Genomic DNA, 20,460 nt, shown 5'->3' with positions numbered 1-20,460 from the left:
AAAGGAGCAGATGAGCATTTCCTTGCCTTACAAACTGATCAGGCGGGCCTATTAAATAAAACCAACTGGCGTTACTCTGAGGATGTTGGATTGAATGCATACTGCAATGTTATACATTATGCTTGCATGAAGGCTGACTTTTGCAAAGGGCCATGAATCATAATGGTTAGGATTCGGTTGTCTTAAACTCACTGTATTACTATGACAATGCAGGTGGAAGAGGCATTAGAAATGAAAGACACTGTAAAGAGTCAGAGTGAGAGAGACAGAGAGAGAGAGCGAGCGAGGGAAAGAGAGAATTGAGAGAAACAGACAAAGAGAAGTTAAGGAGAGGCAGAAGAGGAGGGGTTGTTTATTTCACCTGGAACATGAATATCTGGTGGGCAGATATCAGGGGAAGGGGAAGCCACTGGTGCTGGCTCCTCTGTATGAATCTTAGCAGAAGGAAATGACAAACAGATCAGGAACCATATTTGTATCTTATTGAACGGAAATAACAGCTAATTTATTATCTACTAATCACACAACCGAGGAGAGCATGATACAGAAGGGTTTTGCCCATGAGAATAATACACCTGAAGAATGTATTGTGCTATCTGAAGAAATGTCTTTGGTGAGTCTTGGTCTTCCTGCTTTACCTATTTTAAGTCAAAAACCCTTGTGAGTCAAAATTATTTATTTATAAAGCACAATTTAAAAAAACAAACAAACAAAAGTTGACCAAAGTGCTTTACAACTCAAAATTAATAAAGCCGCATAAGAACATCTCAGGGTTTGTTTTCTAAAAAGTCATCCTTTCTCATTACTTTTATCTGTCTTTAAGTAAAATGGCTATTTAAGCCCAAGATCATTTTTAGGACCTCAAACTAGATTAATTTAATTTCAGCTCAGTTTCAAATGCTGACGTGACTAGGTAGGGCTGGGCGATATTGAGAAAATCAATTCTCTTTATTTTTAACTAAAAACCTCTATCGATAATTTGACAATATATTGGGGAGGACTACTGATGCTTTCATAAGAAATCTTAACATAGGAAAATATTGAGAAATGATGACCAAGCAGGTAGAGGCAATCATTTCACTCAGATGAAACAGTCTGATACGTTCCGAAAATTGTATCATTTGGCCATAATACAGCATTTAAGACCAATGAATAATAATATTTAAGTCATATCAGAATATTACAATAACCAAAATCCCATATTATATCTAGATGATATCTAGTCTCATATCACTGGGTCAATATTATATCAATAAATATATTGATATAATATTGATTGCTAAGCTCTGTGACTGGGTACTGTTTATATTGTTTATACAGTATGTCTTCTAAATTGTTAGTCAACAATATATTGAACACAAGCTGACCTCAGGTGATCTGACATGGACTTTTAGACGTCCAGAGCTGTAGCTGTTGCCCACGCCACGTTGGACCCCGCTGTAGAGAGAGGTGCTGCTGGGGAGAGGCCCCTTACAAGGGATAAAGGCGATTTCAACCACACCATCTTGGCTGAAGACAAGCACACACACATAGATACAAACAAATAATATATGAACATGAAAACATTCAGCCACACAAACAGAATAAAGACAAGTAACTTAACTGTGGTAGTATGGAGGTTTGCTCCATTTGCTTTGTAGCATTATAACCTTAAACAACATCTGTAGCCAAAAGGTCCTGGAGCACATTGAAAAAGTTGAGCTCACTTTTTGTCACTGTGGAAGCATATTTTTTCCCCTTTTATTATAATCAAGGGCTTTCCTCCATACAAGGAGGCATTGAGTTTCTGAGTGCCCGCTTTACATAAATGCTTACTTAATTTGAGCCTTATTGAGTTATTGGTCACTTGATAATTGCTCACTGAAGGGTTCGGCGTCCCACCCCGTGTGACGATCTCCCTTTCTATATGCAAGGAACACCGGTCTGTGTCCCACCCTGTGAGGCACGGTCTGTGTCCCACCCTGTGAGGCAATCGACCATATGCTAGCTACTCTTGATTATGCAAAGAACACTGGTCCATATGCGAGGCCAAACCCAGTGGTATTCAATGCCATTTTATTTACATTGTTTTCACCTTGCTGTTGGAGCCAGGAAGTCAATCTTGTGAGTAGAATTGATACAACCCTGTGAATTTAAACTAAATCCTATGTGTATTGCTATTCACTATATAAAAAGAATAGCTTCTCTAGATTCGGGGAGCCAGTCCATCAGAACCACTGTAGCTATGCCACTGGTCTCCCTTGCTCACAATAGCAAAATTACAGTGAACTGAACTTTTCACTCTACAAGTGCCAAGCTTGAGAATTTATTTTGTTGTGGGAAAATTCTTCCACGTCACTTTCTTACTTTATATATTGCGTTGCTATCGAGAAATTCTACTAGTTGCTAGAAAAGGCTGGACTGAAGGACAGCACAGAGGCTCTGATCATAGCAGCACAAGAACAGGCACATTGCGTGAGGCAGGGGTCTACCACACCAGACAAGACCCGAAATGCAGGCTGTGCAAAGACGCCCGAAACAGCCCAGCACTTTGTAGCAGGATGTAAAATACTAGCTGAGAAAGTGTACACTGAAAGGCACAACCAAGTGGCTGGAATAGAGCACAAGAATATCTGTACTGAATAGACTGCCAGTACCCAAGTCCAAATGGGAGACATCGCCAAAGGTGGTTGACAAAGGCAGAGCTAAGATCCTGTGGGACTTCAAGTTCCAGACTGACAAGCAGGTGTTGGCTAACCAACCAGACATTGTGGTGGTCGACAAGGAACAGAAGACAGCAGTTGTGATCAATGTAGCAATCCTGAGTGATGGCAACATCAAGAAGAGCATAATAAGCTAAATAAATACCAAGGGCTGAAGGAAGAACTAGATCGGATGTGGAAGGTGAAATCCACAGCAGTCCCAGTCCCTAGGAGCACAAGGGGCTGTGACCCCCAAACTGGGAGAGTGACTCCAGCGAGTCCAGATTCCTGATTCTCTGTCCAGAAGAGTGCGGTCCTAGGGTACAGCTAAGATGCTGCGCAGAACCCTCAAATTCCCAGGCCTCCGGTAGAGGACCCGAGCTTGAGGAAGACATACGCCACCCGAAAAAGGGTGAGAGGGAGGTTTTATATAAAACACACAAACAGCATGCTCCTTACCCGAGTTTTACTTTGTTCAGCAAGCTTTTGGCTTCCTCATAAGTGACACCTATTAAGGACTCCTTGTTGATAGCAATGAGCTGATCGCCTGGCCTCAGATGTCCATCCTGTGAAAGTGAAACAAGGGAGTATTTATATAGCATGGTAATCCTTGTTTTTGGAGAGTAATCAAACAAATGGTGACTGCCGTCCAATATTCCACCTGTGTTTAAAGATGCTCAAGATACTGAATAATCAGGAATCCAGTCTCCTCTTTTACATCCAGGTGTTAACCCAAATATATACATTTTTTTTGTGGATTTTTTCCCCCATTTTCTCCCCAATTGTATCAAGCTAATTACCCCACTCTTCCGAGCCATCCCCGATCGCTGCTCCACCCCCTCTGCCAATCTGGGGGGGGGGACTGCAGACTACCACATGCTTCCTCTGATACATGTGGAGTTGCCAGCTGCTTCTTTTCACCTGGCAGTGAGGAGTTTTGCCAGGGGGACGTAACGCGTGGGAGGATCATGTTATTACCCCCAGTTCCCACTCCCCCCCGAACAGGCACCCCAACCAACCAGAGGCGGCACTAGTGCAGCGACTAGGACACATACCCACATCCGGCTTCCCACCCGCAGACATGGCCAATTGTGCTTGTAGGGATGCCCGACCAAGCCGGAGGCAACACGAGGATTCGAACCAGGATCCCTGTGTTGGTAGGCAATGGAATAGACCGCTACGCTACCCGGACGCCCCCAGAAAATACATTTTGACCAGCAATTGTCAGGGTAGACAGGAGGATAGAAAAGGACCCACAGAGGCCTCTAGAAACAAAGTAACTGGAAAAAAATGAATAAATTTCTAGCTCATTACTTTTAATGGCAGTCAATCATTTCTGGCACAAATGAAATCGTTTTCCAATTCCACTCAATTTTCCATGTTCATTGAATAATACTTATACATGATGGTACTGTAATAATACTATTTGCCCACAGAGAACATGTTATCTTTAGCATAAACTATATTAACATAAAGCATTTAAGTGGCATGCATATGTTTAGGGGAAATAGGCTGGGGGGATTCACTTGATAAATCAACTTAAGTCAGATAGTATTTAGATGGGTTGATTACAAAACTGACTTGGATTGTGGATCCCCTGTACACCACCCTAAAATATGAGTTCAGCGCTCTATGTAGTTTTAGCAAGCGGTACAGGCATTTAGTATTGTTCAGGTGACAGACAGAGATGACTGTGGCCTATTATTATTAATTATATAAGGGCCAATTAACCCCCATTTTAAGCAGATTTTCTCTTTCAATGTACGCTTTGGTGTCTTCAACTGTGTCAAGAGCAATGTGTATAAAGGTAAAAATATGCTTTTTCATGAAGATAGTACACAGGCACTTGTACTATTGAAAAACTTAAACTGAATTCCTTGTTTAACACCAGTTATACTGCTGGACGGTTATTATCTAAACTTAGCACAAAAAGTAAGGAAATTTGTGTTTGGTAGATTATTTCTTTGTTGTAACAATGCTTCTTGGCAATAAATCTTATATCAGGCACCTGATTGTCAGCACCTGGGGTACCAGAAGCTCAAAACAAGAGTCAATAGCAACAGCAAAATAAGCTGCTTGGCATTGGCAAAGAAGATTTGGCAAAATTTTCACGGGCACAACCCACATACTCAGCTCTGCTACTCATCCCACAAATGCATGTGTGGCACCATTTAAAAGGGAAATAAACAGGCTTTCCAACGGTATAAAATTTATTGCCAAGAAGCATTGTTACAACAAAGAAATAATCTACCCAACACAAATTTCCTTACTTTTTGTGCTAAGTACATACTTTCTTGGATCTTGGACTGGTTGAATTCTGAGGGCTAAAAGTCCCGCCACTCAGTAAACTTTAGCATAATATGGAAGATCAATGCCTGGGGCACTTTTGGATATAAGGAAAACACAGTCTATATTATCAGCAAATTTCTCAAAATTTGATGCTTGGATTGTGTGCCTTTGCAGCCACTGTGTTCAGAATAAACAAAGGGAAACACAAAATGAAAACAGAAAATGAGTGGATGCAGTGTTTGTGTGGGTAATGTGTCAGTAAATACAATATGTTGTCATCTATGACTCTTGGTGAACTACAGGTCAAAAAGTCTATGAACAGATAGTGGTTCAGTTTGTAGTTTTATAACGTTACAGGTATTATTTGTCTGGGAAATACACTGCTTTCCTCCATGAAAACTTAACAAATCTCAGTTCCAATAACAACTTGTCGACGTCATAACTCGGCGCAAGAAAACAAATCATCATAGCTGTCAGAAAGCATCTGAATCCCTGCATGCTAAATTAACAAACCCCAGGAATAAATATGTATGAGGCAAGGAATTAAAAATTGGGATTTGGTTGATGGGCAAACTCCTTCCATAAGCAGGCAAGAGAATCAGTATGAGTAGCTGTAGCACAAGTTGATATTAGTATTCAGTAAATTGAGAGCTTTTATGACAAGAGCATGGAGCGATCACTTTAATTTACAAGACAATAACATCTTAATGTTGGGCTACTGTCCTCTATCACTCACTATCTGTAACAAGCGATTTAGAAACATCCCCCCCCCATTGTACTTGGCCAATCACCCCACTCTTCTGAGCCATCCCGATCTCTGCTCCATCCCCACCCCCTCTGCTGCAGACCATCACTTGCCTCCTCTGATACATGTGGAGTCACTAGTCGCTTCTTTTCACCTGACAGTGAGGTGTTTCACCAGGGGGACGTAGCACATGGGAGGATCACGCTATTCCCCCCAGTTCCCCTTCCCCCCTGAACAGGCACCCTGACTGACCAGAGGAGGCGCTAGTGCAGTGACCAGGACACATACCCACATCTGGCTTCCCACCCGCAGACATGGCCAATTGTGTCTGCAGGGATGTCCAACCAAGCCGGAGGTAATACGGGGAATCAAACCGCCCATCCCCTTGTTGGTAGGCAATGGAATAGCCCGCCACGCTACCTGGAAGCCCAGGGATTTTAAATATGAGTTGGGCAAAAGATGTAATCTGCTAAAGTGTAAGGTCACTTATGAAGCTAATGTACATAATTTGCTATTTGCAACTGGATTTACAAACGAATAAACATCTGAAAAGCAATGATCACCCATATATTGAGTTTTACAAATGGAAAACAATGTTTGCCCAAAAATATTTCCAAAAACATGCACCTGCTTTGTGCTGAGATATGTACGTGAATACAGATGGGGGGGGGGGTGTCACATGCAAAGACCTGCAGTGATCAGATTGTGCAAGCAGAGTGGACACAGAAATTTGCGGGGCCAAAGCACAGGAACAGCACAACTTAACCTAACTTGAGCGCACTCCCAAGTTGTCTGAGGTTAAGGACCACTGTATGAGGAAACGCTGTCAAGCCTAAAAGGACAATAGACTCCAGAAGTACACATTGTTATGCGTGGAGAGATGAGTTAGAGTGTCAACTTCAAAGTCATGCCACATGGGTGTAGAGAGGGTATATTCTAGGGTGTTTAGCCTGGCCTTTGTTTGACAGTTTGCTGAGGCTGCTGGTATCTGCTCCTTTGATGTTGCCATCCCAGTGCATTGGCCATTAAAGACTATTAGAAGATGTGAAATAGTTTGGTGCACACATGACTGCAGCCTCCTAAAGCACAGTTTTCCTTGTGTGTGTGTGTGGGGGGGTATTTTTTTTAATTGATCTTCTACTGCCATTTGTGATGGTTAATGAGGAGCAGCTTAATACCTACTGAAGTCTCATTGTTATCATTTGCATTTATAAAGGGGGGATCCCTCTTCACTAGTCTGCTGTAATGGCTTCTGCCTTCTTTGATAGCATTGTAAGCTGAGCTAACAATTCTGCTATGATAAATGAAATGTCTATTGAGATTTGGGCAAATCTAACATCTGGTCTGAGGAGACTTTGGTTAGGTAACTTAAATAAGGCAACAACAGTATCAGAAATGATCTCAGGCACTTGATTGGTGACCATACTGGACAACTCGCATTATGCTCATGAGTGTCAAAGAAGTATGTTTTGGGTTTTGTAATGGTGCACAATCACAATAAGATACTAAAGATTACCAGGTACAAGGTTAAATATTTAATGTAATGAGACTTTTCTTCTTTTTGTAAAAATGTAGGGTACCTTCTAATGACAAAGCCAGCTGGAACCTAGAGATTATCCCCAAGAGGCGTCCGGGTAGCATGGCAGTCTATTCCGTTGCCTACCAACATGGGGATTGCCAGTTCAAATCCCCGTGTTACCTCCAGTTTGGTCGGGTGTCCCTACAGACACAATTAGCCATGTCTGCGGGTGGGAAGCCGGATGTGGGTATGTGTCCTGGTCACTGCACTAGCGCCTCCTCTGGTCGGTCGGAGTGCCTGTTCAAGGGGGAGCGGGAACTCGGGGGAATAACCTGATCCTCCCATGTGCTATGTCCCCCAGGCTAAACTCCTCACTGTCAGGTGAAAAGAAGTGGCTGGCAACTACACATGTATCGGAGGAAGCATGTGGTAGTTTGCAGCCCTCCCCGCATTGGCAGAGGGGGTGGAGCAGAGATCGGGACGTTTGGAAGAGTGGGGTAATTGGCCTGATACAATTGGGGAGAAAAAGGAAAAAAAAAAGATTGTCCCCAGCATCTCAGGTCATCTGCTGCCATATAACCACCCTGTAACAACCACCCGTAGAATCAGAAAACTTGGCCTTCACCATCATTGAAACTTAGCCTGCCAGTTTTAGGCCCCACTGAGATGGGGTTTCTCCTAGAGCACAGCAGCTCACTAGCAGAAACACACTTTATAGCTCAGTTCAAGCTCTGTCCATGAAATTCTACTTCACTTACAAATTATATGATAGATTTATGATGGATATCCTCCCATTGTACAGTTTTTACTAATAGATGAAATGCATGTCTTACCCACTTCCACTTCCAAAATAGTCCATGACAGGTTTGGCACTTTTGTGGCCATGTGTCAGGTGGGGGATGTTGATCATGAAGCAAGACAATCTGACAGGAGTGACTCACCACAGACATACCATCTTAATCTCAGAGCAAGGGGCTCCCTCTTTGTATGTCTATTGTGATGAAAGATGAGAGATGAGTAAGGGCTGCACCCTGTCTCACCAGAGGTGCAATGAAGTAAAGCTTTGTTCATGTGCTTTCACACCAGTCATAATTCGAAGATCTGATACACCAACATATCAAACTGTTGTGTATTTATCTAAATCTGCAAATTTGTCACACTTGTGTCAGGCTGCTCCAGGCACTACCACATTTCAGTATCTCATGTAAAAATTACTGCACCACCTTGACTCATAATGCTGCCGCTGTTGTAGATGACTGTGACATGTCTTTCTATGGAGCACCGGAAGTGCTTTGTACATGTCTGCTAAGCCACCTACTTTCTTTTTTTTTCTCCCCCCCTTTTTCTCCCCAATTGTATCTGGCCAATTACCCCACCCTTCCGAGCCATCCCGGTCACTGCTCCACCCCCTCTGCCAACCCGGGGAGGGCTGAAGACTACCTCATGTCCCTCCGATACATGTGTAGTTGCCAGCCACTTCTTTTCACCTGAGAGTGAGGAGTTTTGCCAGGGGGACGTAGCGCGTGGGAGGATCACACTATTCCCCTCAGTTCCCAGTTCCCCCTCCCCCCTGAACAGGCATCCCGACCGACCAGAGGAGGCGCTAGTGCAGCGACCAGGACACATACCCACATCTGGCTTCCCACCTGCAGAAACAGCCAATTGTATCTGTAGGGACACTCAACCAAGGCAGAGGTAACATGTAGATTTGAACCAGCGATCCACTCGGACGCCCCTGTTAAGCCACTTTCTAGCAAATGTTCCCTGTTAACTCACAAAGCTTCTATCCATAAATTTTACAGATAAAGTTTGTTCACACATAAGACAGTGCCTTCTGTCTCATTCTCGCTTCTATATCATAAGTTACAGTATCTCTAACTGTACTGACTACTGATCTCATCCTCTGTGCAGACATTTTTACACGGGATCTTACTTTTAATTGTTTACAAACAAATCTCCTGCTTCAGACAAATGCCTGCTGTGAACAACTCACAGATGGTTTCCTTGTGATTGAGTCACTCACTCCCTTAACACCAGAACAACGAGGATTTCACTTCTACCTAAAACGACCATGGGCCGGGCCGGTTTTTAAACTCTATATTCTGTCAAGATAAATACCCAATTGAGATATTAATGCATTGCATGTGTTAGTATGTCTGGTAGGAAACAACTGACACCAAAATTAAAATTTTAACAACTATAATACTATTTTTAAACAATTTAAACTTCAGAGGGACATGGTCGAACTTGAATAGCAAAATTAAAAAAGTGAAAATAGTAGATCTTATAACTTTTTCATGCAATTGATCTAAAACTCATTTTAATGCAAATATATGCAATTGTAGGAGAACTCAGGGGGGTCCGTATCTTTTTTCCCCCCCACTAAGTTCTTAAACTTTGAAAATCCAAAACCATCAAAATGACGGGCTTGGTCGTTCTAGTGCTCAAAGCATCTTATTTTAGATTGATACGGCAATCTGACTGCTTTTTTTCAAACTTAGTCATTCAAAAACATTTCCATAAATATAACTATCTTGAGTCAGCAAATTGAGGATACAACTTTTATGGAATATCAACTCTGGCTCATGTTCACAGTCACACATAAACCCAACATGTAAAACTGCCATGCGATTTACAGATTTGGCTGCATGTGTGAGTAGAGTTATAGGAGATGCAGATAGAAGTCTAAGGACTGCATGAGACACATGACATGCAAATGGATGGCTAAAAACAGCACATACATAAATACAGTGGATTTAACCTGAAAGAGCAAGCCTTTGATCAAGACTTTAAGACTTAACACTATTTATCATTTGTATTTTTATTTCTATTTGTATCTGTTTCTGTGTAAGAGCATATGTTTATGTGTACAGTTTAATGCATAGGTGTGAATATGTGGTGGTTGATTTGTCGAACATTTTTATATTTTTACTCTGTATTGAGTCATTTGCAACAATCCTTGTGATGTGTTTAAAACACTTTATAAAGTTGACTTGACTTGGCTTGGAAATAGGAAAACAGTGAACTGATGATGTGTAAATTCAGTTGTTTGGTATCCAAAAATATACACGGTAAAATTCGGAGGTGTCCTTGCTACAGCCCCTGTAAATGTTTGTTAAAATGATGCTGTTAGGAGGGTCCCAGTGCAGAGATTTCAAGGCAGGTAACTTCAGTCACTCACCGAAAGCTACATCTAACTGCAATGTCACTGCAGACGATCAGGATGATGAAGAATGGTAAAATGTATAATGTTCATCATCAGTTACTGATGAGTATCTCCTTATACTTCATCTTTTATTTTTCATCCTGTGTTTGCAACCATGTGTCAAGTAGGCCCCAGTTTAAACTAGAGGGACAGAAGTACAGGTGCATGACTGCATCCTTCTCTCTGACTCACATTATACCCCCACCTCCAGCCTGTTCCCCTCAAAGACCACATCCACCCACCCTGCTCCCCTTCAGTCCTCCCTCTCTCAGTCCCTTGCTCCCTCCTCACCCGGTGGCAGTCCCCTCCAGACAACATCTCCTGGATGAAAACAGCAGGGCCATCAGGGCGGTTGGAGCCACCTCCAATAGTGATCCCCAGACCACTAGAATGCACCACTGAAATAAGTTGGATCACCCCCTCTCCTGGATGACTGAAAAACACAGATGGACATGTGAAAAGAGAGTAAAGACGACATCGCCAAAACCGAAAGACTGAAGAGTTCCTATCTTCAGGCCATCTGAATTCTCAACACATACACTTCACTTTAACAAAAACTTCTACACACATGGACACTCTTGTAACACTGTACATACTGTTGTTTCTGTCACTGTCACTTGCATACTAGGTCACTTTAACTAAAATGCTAGTGGATTCTGGAAACTGTATAGATACATTTTTCTTCTAACTTCAAGATTAGTATATATATATATATATATATATATATATATATACTTAGCACAAAAAGTAGGGACATTTGTGTTTGGTAGGTCTGTGAATGTTCTCATTCATCCAGGTCATGGTTATCCAAAGGAGTTGAATCAAGTGCAACTGGACTTGGTATATATCTGTGAAGACGTTTCACCTCTCATCCAAGAGTCTTCCTCAGTTCGTGCCTTTCTGACTAGACCAAGCTAGTCTGACTGGCTGGTGATGAGACTCAGTATTTATCCTCTAGGAGTCGTTGTCGTTGTGTTTGGTAGATTATTTCTTTGTTGTAACAATGCTTCTTGGCAATAAATCTTATACTGTTGGAAAGCCTGTTTATTTCCCTTTTAAATGGTGGCACATTTGTAAGGAACATTCATTTGTGGGATGAGCAGCAGAGCTGAGTATGTGGGTTGCGCCCATGAAAAATTTGCCAAATCTTCTCTGCCAATGCCAAACAGCTTATTTTGCTGTTGCTATTGACTCTTGTTTTGAGCTTCTGGTACCCCAGGTGCTGACAATCAGGTGCCTGATATAAGATTTATTGCCAAGAAGCATTGTTACAACAAAGAAATAATCTACCAAACACAAATTTCCTTACTTTTTGTGCTAAGTTTATATAAAACTTTGTTAAAAGAAACACTCAACGGTAGGAAAAGTGCTCAACAAATAAGGAGCAAAATAATCCAGTGATTCAAGTGTATTCTTTATGAGACAATACAAGCCTGTTTCATGCCATAAGCAATTATCAGCTGTCAATAAAGTTACACGGGAAAGAACATATCATTAACTGCATCGTTATGCACATAACACGCACAATGTCCAATGGGGAAGAGAGACTTGCCTACATTCAAAAATTTAAAAATACGTGACCGCTAATGGTCCAGTAGGGGTGGGGGCCCTATATTTAGTTTCATTGTGTACTTTCAATTTTCTATTTTGCTTTATTCTATTTATCTTATTTTATTTACTTACTGATTTATATTCTTGCACAGTAACTGAGCATCCTATTCATTTCATTTCACTGCATGTTTTACTTTGTAACTCTGTGCATGTGACAAATAAAGCTCCTTGAATCCTTGGAAATGCTGTTTTGATTAGCTTTTTTTATGAACATGTTTTATTGGCATTTTAGGAAAACAAACATTTTAGGAAAACATAAAACAATGCATTAACATAAATCGTTCCATTATTGAACCCGTCCAAGCCCCCTTCCTTTACTCCCCCCCCCCAACAACCACCAGCACCACTTGGTCTTCTGAGCTCCTTATCTTAGTTCAAGGAAATATGACAATAATAATAAAATACATTACTGTTAAGAATAATAATAACAATAATAATAAATGAGGTACATTAATGTAAAACAAAGAGAACTAGAAAAAAAAATATACACACACACACACACGCACATACAAGCATAAATGAGCGCAAAGTACAGACTCAGAATTTATCCTCTTGGAGTCGTTGTCAGAGCTACTATAGATGTCCATGGCTCACTGGCGTAAATATAGGTGGTGCAGCCGGTGCAGTGGCACCAGGGCCCGTCGCTAGGGGGGGACCGTCAATATTTCTGCATGCATTTGCTTAGTCGGTTGTTACGTGTCTGTTTTGAGCATGTGATGATAGCTTGTTTAGCGCGCGCAATATCATTTACCTATCTAGCCTACCTAAGTAACCTTAGAAAAATAAAATCAAGCAAGCAAGCATGAGTTACACACATACAAGTGGATGTAAAAAGAGGAAGGAGAGCAAGGAAAAAAGGAAAGCTGCAATGTGTGCTGCGTGCGTGCCAAACCATGCAATCTACCAGGTTTTGGGTGTGATGTGTGCTCCCCTGTTACTGTTGAATGACAAGGCTATTAGCTATATTACAGCCTAGTTGCTTTGTTGACTTGTTTCATTGCTTTGTCGACTGATTTGATTTAGAGACCGTCTGTTTAGGTTTCCCAACTCTGTCCGTGGTGCGTCCGCTCTCCGTGGTTCTGAAGTGTAGCCAATCTTTGACGTACTGACCTTTACAATAACTAATCTGTGTAAACTTTGTCTGTTACTTTGATATTTCTATTTTATTTGTTATATTTTATGCTGTGAAGCACTTTGTGATTGTATATCTGTGAAAGGTGCAATACAAATAAATTACTAAAATTACTTACTAAACCCACCTATGGTGGTGGTGGTGTGTGTGTGTGTGAGCGAATGAGAGAGAGACGGGGGGGTCTACAAGGGTTGCTTGCACCAGAGCCCATAATAAACATGTTACGCCAGTGCCATGGCTCTTTGTGTCCCGATGTTTACCAACGCCCGTCGCTAACAGAGCCATAGATATAAGTGGCTCTTTTGTGTACCGATGTTTGGCCGCGCCCGTCGTTATCGGAGCTATTGATTTGCATTTGTTTAGCAGCAACGGTCGTTGGGGGTGTTAGTTTCGACTTCATTATTCAGTGGTCATGAGTCGTTGGAGCCGTTAGTGACCGACTGTTGTTCTTGGAGGCTAGGCTTCTTGAGTCTCCTGGGTAGAGATGAAAGGACGGCATTGTAAGTGGGAGATAGGTGGTGTCACAGACCTCCTCCTCTGTTGAGGGATGGTTTTTCCAGTTTCGCATAGATGGCTTCCTTCACCCCTCTTTCAAACCATCTATCTTCTCTGTCCAAAATGTGTAGGTTGCTGTCCTTGAAGGAGTGTGTCTTCTCCTTTAGATGTAGATAGACTGCTGAGTCTTGTCCTGAGGAGTTTGGCCTTCTGTGTTGGGCTATCCGTTTGTGTAGTGGTTGTTTGGTTTCTCCTATGTATAGGTCAGTGCAATCCTCATTGCATTGTACAGCATACACCAGATTGCTTTTTTGGGTGTGTGGTACACGGTCTTTGGGATGAACCAGTCTTTGTTGGAGTGTGTTGCTGGGTTTGAAGTATACCGGGATGCGGTGTTTGTTGAAAATTCTCCTGAGTTTCTCGGAGACCCCTGAAACATACGGGATGACTGTGCTATTCCTTCTGTTAGGCCTACAGCCATCAGGCCCTGGAGACTTTCCACTTTGCACTGATATGATGGCTTTGGTTATCTCAGCTACACGAAGTGGAGCTTCCAGGTCGTTTTTATCTTCAATTGATAGGTTTGGGATATTTAGATTTGAAAAGAAATATAGTATTTCAGAAGCGTCACTAGGTGACTCTGATTCATAGAGTTGGGAGTAAAGACCTGAAGGTGTCATTGATCCCAGATGGGTCAATTATTATTTGACCTTAAGTGTTTTCTATTTGAGTGATCAATTGTGAGGCTAACCTACCCACCCTTCAGCTGATGTGCAAGGAGATGCCCTGCTTTTCCCCGATGTTTATATAAGATGCCTCGTGTTTTGAGTAATAATTTTTCTGCTTCCTTTGTTGATAGCAGATTAAGTTCTGTCTGCCGTTCAACTTTTTCTTTGTATAGTTCTGCAGTTGGAGACAATGCAATGTTTATCTAATTCAGCTATTGATTTTAGTAGCTTTTGTTTTTGTTCTTTTCTTGGTTTGTTAATATGTGCAGAATATGAGATTATTTTGCCTCTAAGGACTGCCTTAAGAGTATCCCAGAGTAGACTGGGGCGAATGTCATTAGTTTGGTTGGTTTCTAGAAACAAATCTAAAGTCTGAGTGATACACATGCAGAAGCGAGAATCTGATAGAAGTGTAGGGTCAAGTTTCCAAGAACGTAATTCTTTGGGTTGATATTTAAAATTCAGGTCTAAAGTTAAAGGAGAATGATCGGAGTTTACCCATGCCAAGTATTCAGTAGAGGCCACTGAGGGGAGAAGCATTTTATCTATTAAAAAATAATCTTTGCGAGAGTGAGACTTGTGAACATGCGGGGGAAAAAAGGAGAACTGCTCATCTGTTGGGTGTAGGGATCACCAAGGGCCAATTTAGCAATATTGATTCACGAATTGTGATAAAGTCTGTGCCATTTTAGAGGGGACTGCAGCTTTGGGGTTTGACTTATCTAAGAGGGGATTTATTACAGTGTTCATATCACCCCCAAGTATCAAATAATGAGAATGTAATTTGGGTATTAAAGAAATAAGCTTCTTCGTGAAGACCTCGTCATCGTGATTAGGGGTATAAATATTTACTAACACCACTGGGTATTGACATAACGTGCCAACCACAATTACATAGTGCCCATCATTATCACAAATGGTTTCAACAGGATTAAAAAGAACATTTTTCTTAATCAATATTGCTACTCCTCTTGTTTTAGTATTAAACTTGGAGTGAAATACTGAGCCTATCCAAGGTCGACTTATAGTTGCTGATGGTCAATAGTACATAAATGAGTCTCTTGAAGAAAAATAATTTGTTTAAAGATCTTTTAGGTGGGAAAGTACCCTTGCTCTTATTATAGGCCCATTGACCCCCCCCCCCCCACGTTCCAGGAAATCATTAGGATTGTGCGTCCCATACCCTCATTTACATTACTGTTAGCCATATGATAAACAGTTGTTTAAATTTGAAAATGACTGTAACATAAAGAATGGACCCATACATATTTGCCCCCAAGCAGATGAGGAGAGAAAAAGCAAAAACAAAAAAAAGATAAAAGGATGCCGCTCTGGTGGCCGAGCGGAATAAACCGCCGTTCTTGCAACCCGCTCGTCATGTGGCTGGGAGGTTCGTATCCCAGACTCGCCGTAACCGGTCACGGTCAGAGCGTCCACGGGGTAAGGCATTCATTAGGCCACTCTTACCCGAGGGATAGTGGGGATAGTGGGTGTAAATCGGTGTAGTGTTCGGGGACCTGTCGTTCTCCAGCGACCCCTCTGGCCCACCCGGATGCCCGCAGCCAAGCAACTGAAATCATTCTCCATACGCCTCCCTTGCGGCTTGAAGGTGATGCAATCCATGCGAGGCTTCAGCGTGTAAAATAGCGAGAGCAGCCGACACGAGTTTGAAGGAAGCTGGTGTTACGCCTATCTCCTTCCTGTGGAAACGTAAGCCAGGGGAGTTATTCGACAAGAGTTCCGGCCATATGCCATTGGGTTAATCGGGTGGGATAAGGGGAAAAACTAGAAATTTTTTTTTTTAAAAAGGAAGAAAAAAATCTTTAAGAGAATGGAGTCCCCGCCCACCCACCCACACTTCCCCCTATGTCCACTCCCCCAGTTGGAGTGAATTGCAGGTATATTACACTTCTTCTTGAATTCGGAAGTACATACCCAAGCATTCTACTCTTCTACCTTCTATTTGTACAGAGAATCTAAGAGCATTCAAATTAACAAGCTTAACACTACAACTATGTGAACCAACAGCTGAAATCTGAACCACTTAGCTTGGTATTCACAACTGAACCAACAAACAGATCAAATTCTTTTTTTAAAATCTTTTTTCTTTTTCTCCCAATTTAGTGGCCAATCGATCCATATTTTAATTCTAACAAACACCCACCCTCGTGCTGCATGCGTTCGCCAGCTGCATCTCTCTGGCCGGCAGTCTCGAGGGAGACGCCTCGCCACTTCCGTGACGAGGCGACTCCAGGCCGAACTACAGCTTTTTCGCGCACACCCAGAGACGCATTCGTGTGACGAACACAAGCAGACTCCGCCCCCCCTCCCGAAGACAGCTTCGTCGACTCCGGCCGTAGTCGGATCTGAGGGGACCGAGGCGCGAACCCCGGTCCCCAGTGGGCAACTGCATCAACACAAAGCCGATGCTAAGACCGCTAAACCACCGCGGACTCCGAACATATCAATTCTAGGCTGTCAAAAAAAGTTATTAGTCATTCCACCACATATCTGTACTCACTTGACCGTATGAATATGATCTGTTGGCACAATACAATCCAGGCGGAAGATTTGCATGTCCTTTTTAGACAGTGTTCTTGTCTTTTTCTTGTCAGGAAATATTTAAGTCCCGGCGTGTGTAACGGCCAATCGAACAAATGAGCTGTGTCTTATCCATACGAACAGAGGGCCAGTTTGACAAGGCTGTTAAAAGTCACAACCGTGAGACCACAAATGTTGGGCGATGTAGCCTAAATGAAAAAGCTATGTCCGCAGGACCAGGAAACGATGTCGAATCATGGTGTACAACTCTATCCAATAATCCGTGCGCGTGATCTTCCTGATACTACAAGCTCTATGGCCTGTGACAGTCATGGTTAAACGTCGCTCAGGCGTTGGTTGAAGAAACGTTCTCCTCTGCGTTGTCGAATTTATGCTCCTGTAGTGGTTATGGGGATACATAATTCCCCTTATTGAGCTAGTAGGAACGTTAGTTTACAGCTGCTGTTTTCTCGATTCGGGTTTACAGTGACACACTTCCGCTGCGCGGGTTTTTTGTTGTTGTAATGGTGGAAGGAATAAATGGTGCACGTTGTGTAGCCGAAAGAGAAAGTTCTCACGACTCCTGCTTGAGCTCCTCTACACTCCACTCGTTGAGTGACACAAAGCACAGCCGGGTGGCGGAGAGAGAACCTGATGGCCTTTTGGTGTCGTTTGGTCTTGACCGAGTTGAATGTGGCTCGCTTTTTAGCAAGTGTGTTACTCAAATCAGGAAAGATGAAAATCTTATGTCCCTGATATGGCACTCCCTCCAGGAATTAGACCAGACCACTAGTTCTCTGCCACAGATGGATTTGTCTACACCGCCTTTCTTCCTTAAATCCACCGTCAAACTCGCTGGCTGCACCAACCTCGAGGGAATGAGTCCACTTAAGTATAAATAAATAGAATCTTCGAAGGAAAGAACACAGAAATAAAAACTCCCGACTTTAAATGGAGTACAAAACCTCTTATACCTGTCGACTTCTTAGAGGAAAACTGTGCCACATGGCAAACATCACGTGCAATACAAACAAAATCAAAATTCACGAAAATAAATCATATAAATAATGTGAGAAAACAAAATATATCAAATACTGACATAAATAATACTTATGGCAGTTCAACTGATATATGAGCGGTAATTTTTTTCCTTGCAGTCGCGAGGACTTGCTCTTTCTGTTGGAAACGCAAAAAGAGCACGTTAATGGGCCTGGGTCTCTCTCCCTCCGCGGGTTTAGCGCTCAGGAATCTGTGTGCTCTGTCCAGCTCGGGGGGATTGGTAAACGAGCCATCCCGTAGTAGATCGACAAAAAAACTTCCGACATAACATAAAGGCGGCAGCTGGTCGCCCCTCGCATCCCTCTGACAGACCGATGACGCGTAAATTGTTTTTGGCGAGATCTGTTTTCGAGGTCTCCCGTCTTCGCCAATAATTCCTTGTTGTCACTCTGAAGCTTATCTACACGCTTCCCTAAGCGTCCCAGTCTTTCACTGTGATCCGACAGCAAACTTCCATTTCGGTAATGCGAGGCTCATAGGCTTCAAGCCTTTTGCGCATCTCATCCGGTGAACGATTTATAGGTGAGAGTGAAGCTTGAATGTCGGCCATGATGACTGCCCGGATTTTCTCCAGCTCAGATTTTAGCGCAGTAAAAGAAAGCACGTCTTCGTCTGATTTTCTCGCCATTGGCCTTCTGTCGCCTGCGTTAGCTAGCTTCGTAGACTCGGGAGCGGTCTTCATTTTTTGCTTGCCCGACATTGGTGAATCAACTAATTATCTTAACTTAAATCAATGCAGTTGAACAAGTTTACAATTTTGTTACATGTAGCGTCTGGGTGTTGAACTGTATGAAATAATGCTCAGGGCCTCCCTTCATGCGTCTGCCCTCGTCTGTCGCCATACCGGAAGTCCTTGATTAGCTTTTTAAAGATCTGAATTCGCACATAAGGAAAATTTAACTATACAAATGTTTTTAAGCTTTAATGATGTACGAGTATAATCAAAATGATGTCTGCACATGCACGAGAGCACAAATTCATGTGTATGAGCAGAGAATGAATAGTCATTACATTGTTATTACTTAGCAATATTACTACAGGACATGAATGCTGATCAATGAGGGCCTTCCTGAGTGGATTCACAGTGCTTTCTTAACAACAAAATCCCTCCATGGTGGTGTGTGTGTGTGTGTGTGTGTGTGTGTGTGTGTGTGTGTGTGTGTGTGTGTGTGTGTGTGTGTGTGTGTGTGTGTCTGTGCGTGTGCGTGTATGTGTGTGTACTTGTCCTACCTGAAGGAACGCAGTAGAGGCCCACCGTTGTTAAACATGTTCTGGGAAGCGACTGGACTCAACAGCAAAGGACTCTGGGAGCGAGATGAGGATCCAGATGATGTGCTATCCAGGTATCGACCTCCTTTTCAATGGGCAGAGCAAAAATAAGACATGAAAAAAGAAGCGTACTGTAAAACAATTTAATCTGTGTTACCATATTTCCTGGACTACAAAATCAGTTTTTTTTACTTGTCTGTTTGGTCCTGCAATTTATATTCTGAAGCGATTTATACAATGTAATTTTGTGGGACGAATACTCTGCATTTCAACTAAGGCCACTTGATGGGCATTGTTTAATTTTGTGACTCAATTGAAAACACTGTGCCATAGTGATGCCCGGGTTCGGAGGGACGGGTTCAGGTAAGCCTACTAGAAAACATCACGGGTTCAGGGGGGCGGGGGGGGGGGGGTCAAAAAGTGACAACGCAGTACCCCAAGCAAGTTATAATAATTTACAGAAACACTGTGTGCAATAGGCTAGGCTGTGCATTCCTGGTCTCTCTCTCTCTCTCTCTCCTCTCTCTCTCCTCTCTCTCTCTCTCTCTCTCTCTCTCTCTCTCTCTCTCTCTCTCTCTCTCTCTCTCTCTCTCTCTCTCCTCTCTCTCTCTCTCTCTCTCTCTCTCTCTCTCTCTCCTCTCTCTCTCTCTCTCTCCTCTCTCTCTCTCTCTCTCTCTCTCTCTCTCTCTCTCTCTCTCTTTCTCTCTCTCTCTGAGCGGATGTGCGAGTGAGTGTACGGAGCAGCAGCGTGTTGTTTCGGTGTGAGTAGTTTCTGAATTTTGGACTTTTTTTGTCTGGTCCCTTTCACGTGCTTTCTGTGGGTTTGTTGTTGTTTAGTTTTTAGTTCGTTTTTCTCGGTGGTAGGTTTAAGCGGAGTTGTTTATTTTCGGTAGCGCTGCCACCGGCCCGGCGGGGCAATATGGCCGCTGTGGGAGGTGGAGGAACGGCGTTCGAAAAATTGACACGTCGGCACGCGATTAAAGTGGCTCCGGTGGTCAAATGCTCGGTGGAGGAGTGCTGCCTCGCGGTAGGTGAGCTTGTGGGCTATGGGAGCATCAAATCGGCGTCCAGAATGAACGGTGCAGTAGTCATGTTTCTGGACAGTATTGATAAGGTCAACCAGGTGATGGAAAGTGGTGTGGTTATTAGGGACATGTTGACTCCCGTTTTGCCGCTGGTTAACCCA

General features: G+C 42.8%; 1 protein-coding gene across 1 annotated transcript in view; it reads right to left on the bottom strand.

Moving 5' to 3' along the window:
• Positions 1 to 20,460, bottom strand: part of si:dkeyp-72e1.9 (syntaxin-binding protein 4) — a 106,457-nt gene that overhangs the window by 37,698 nt on the left and 48,299 nt on the right. The window contains exons 7-11 of the mRNA XM_056288679.1: positions 19,236 to 19,359; positions 10,731 to 10,872; positions 3,141 to 3,247; positions 1,368 to 1,509; positions 362 to 434 (exon numbers count right to left, since the gene is read on the bottom strand). Coding sequence (XP_056144654.1) covers positions 362 to 434; positions 1,368 to 1,509; positions 3,141 to 3,247; positions 10,731 to 10,872; positions 19,236 to 19,359 — 588 coding nt within the window. The remainder of the gene's footprint in view (positions 1 to 361; positions 435 to 1,367; positions 1,510 to 3,140; positions 3,248 to 10,730; positions 10,873 to 19,235; positions 19,360 to 20,460) is intronic.

This window comes from Lampris incognitus, chromosome 10 (assembly GCF_029633865.1).
Source record: "Lampris incognitus isolate fLamInc1 chromosome 10, fLamInc1.hap2, whole genome shotgun sequence".
NCBI lineage: Eukaryota > Metazoa > Chordata > Actinopteri > Lampriformes > Lampridae > Lampris > Lampris incognitus.
This window is presented reverse-complemented; position numbering and strand designations above follow the sequence as displayed.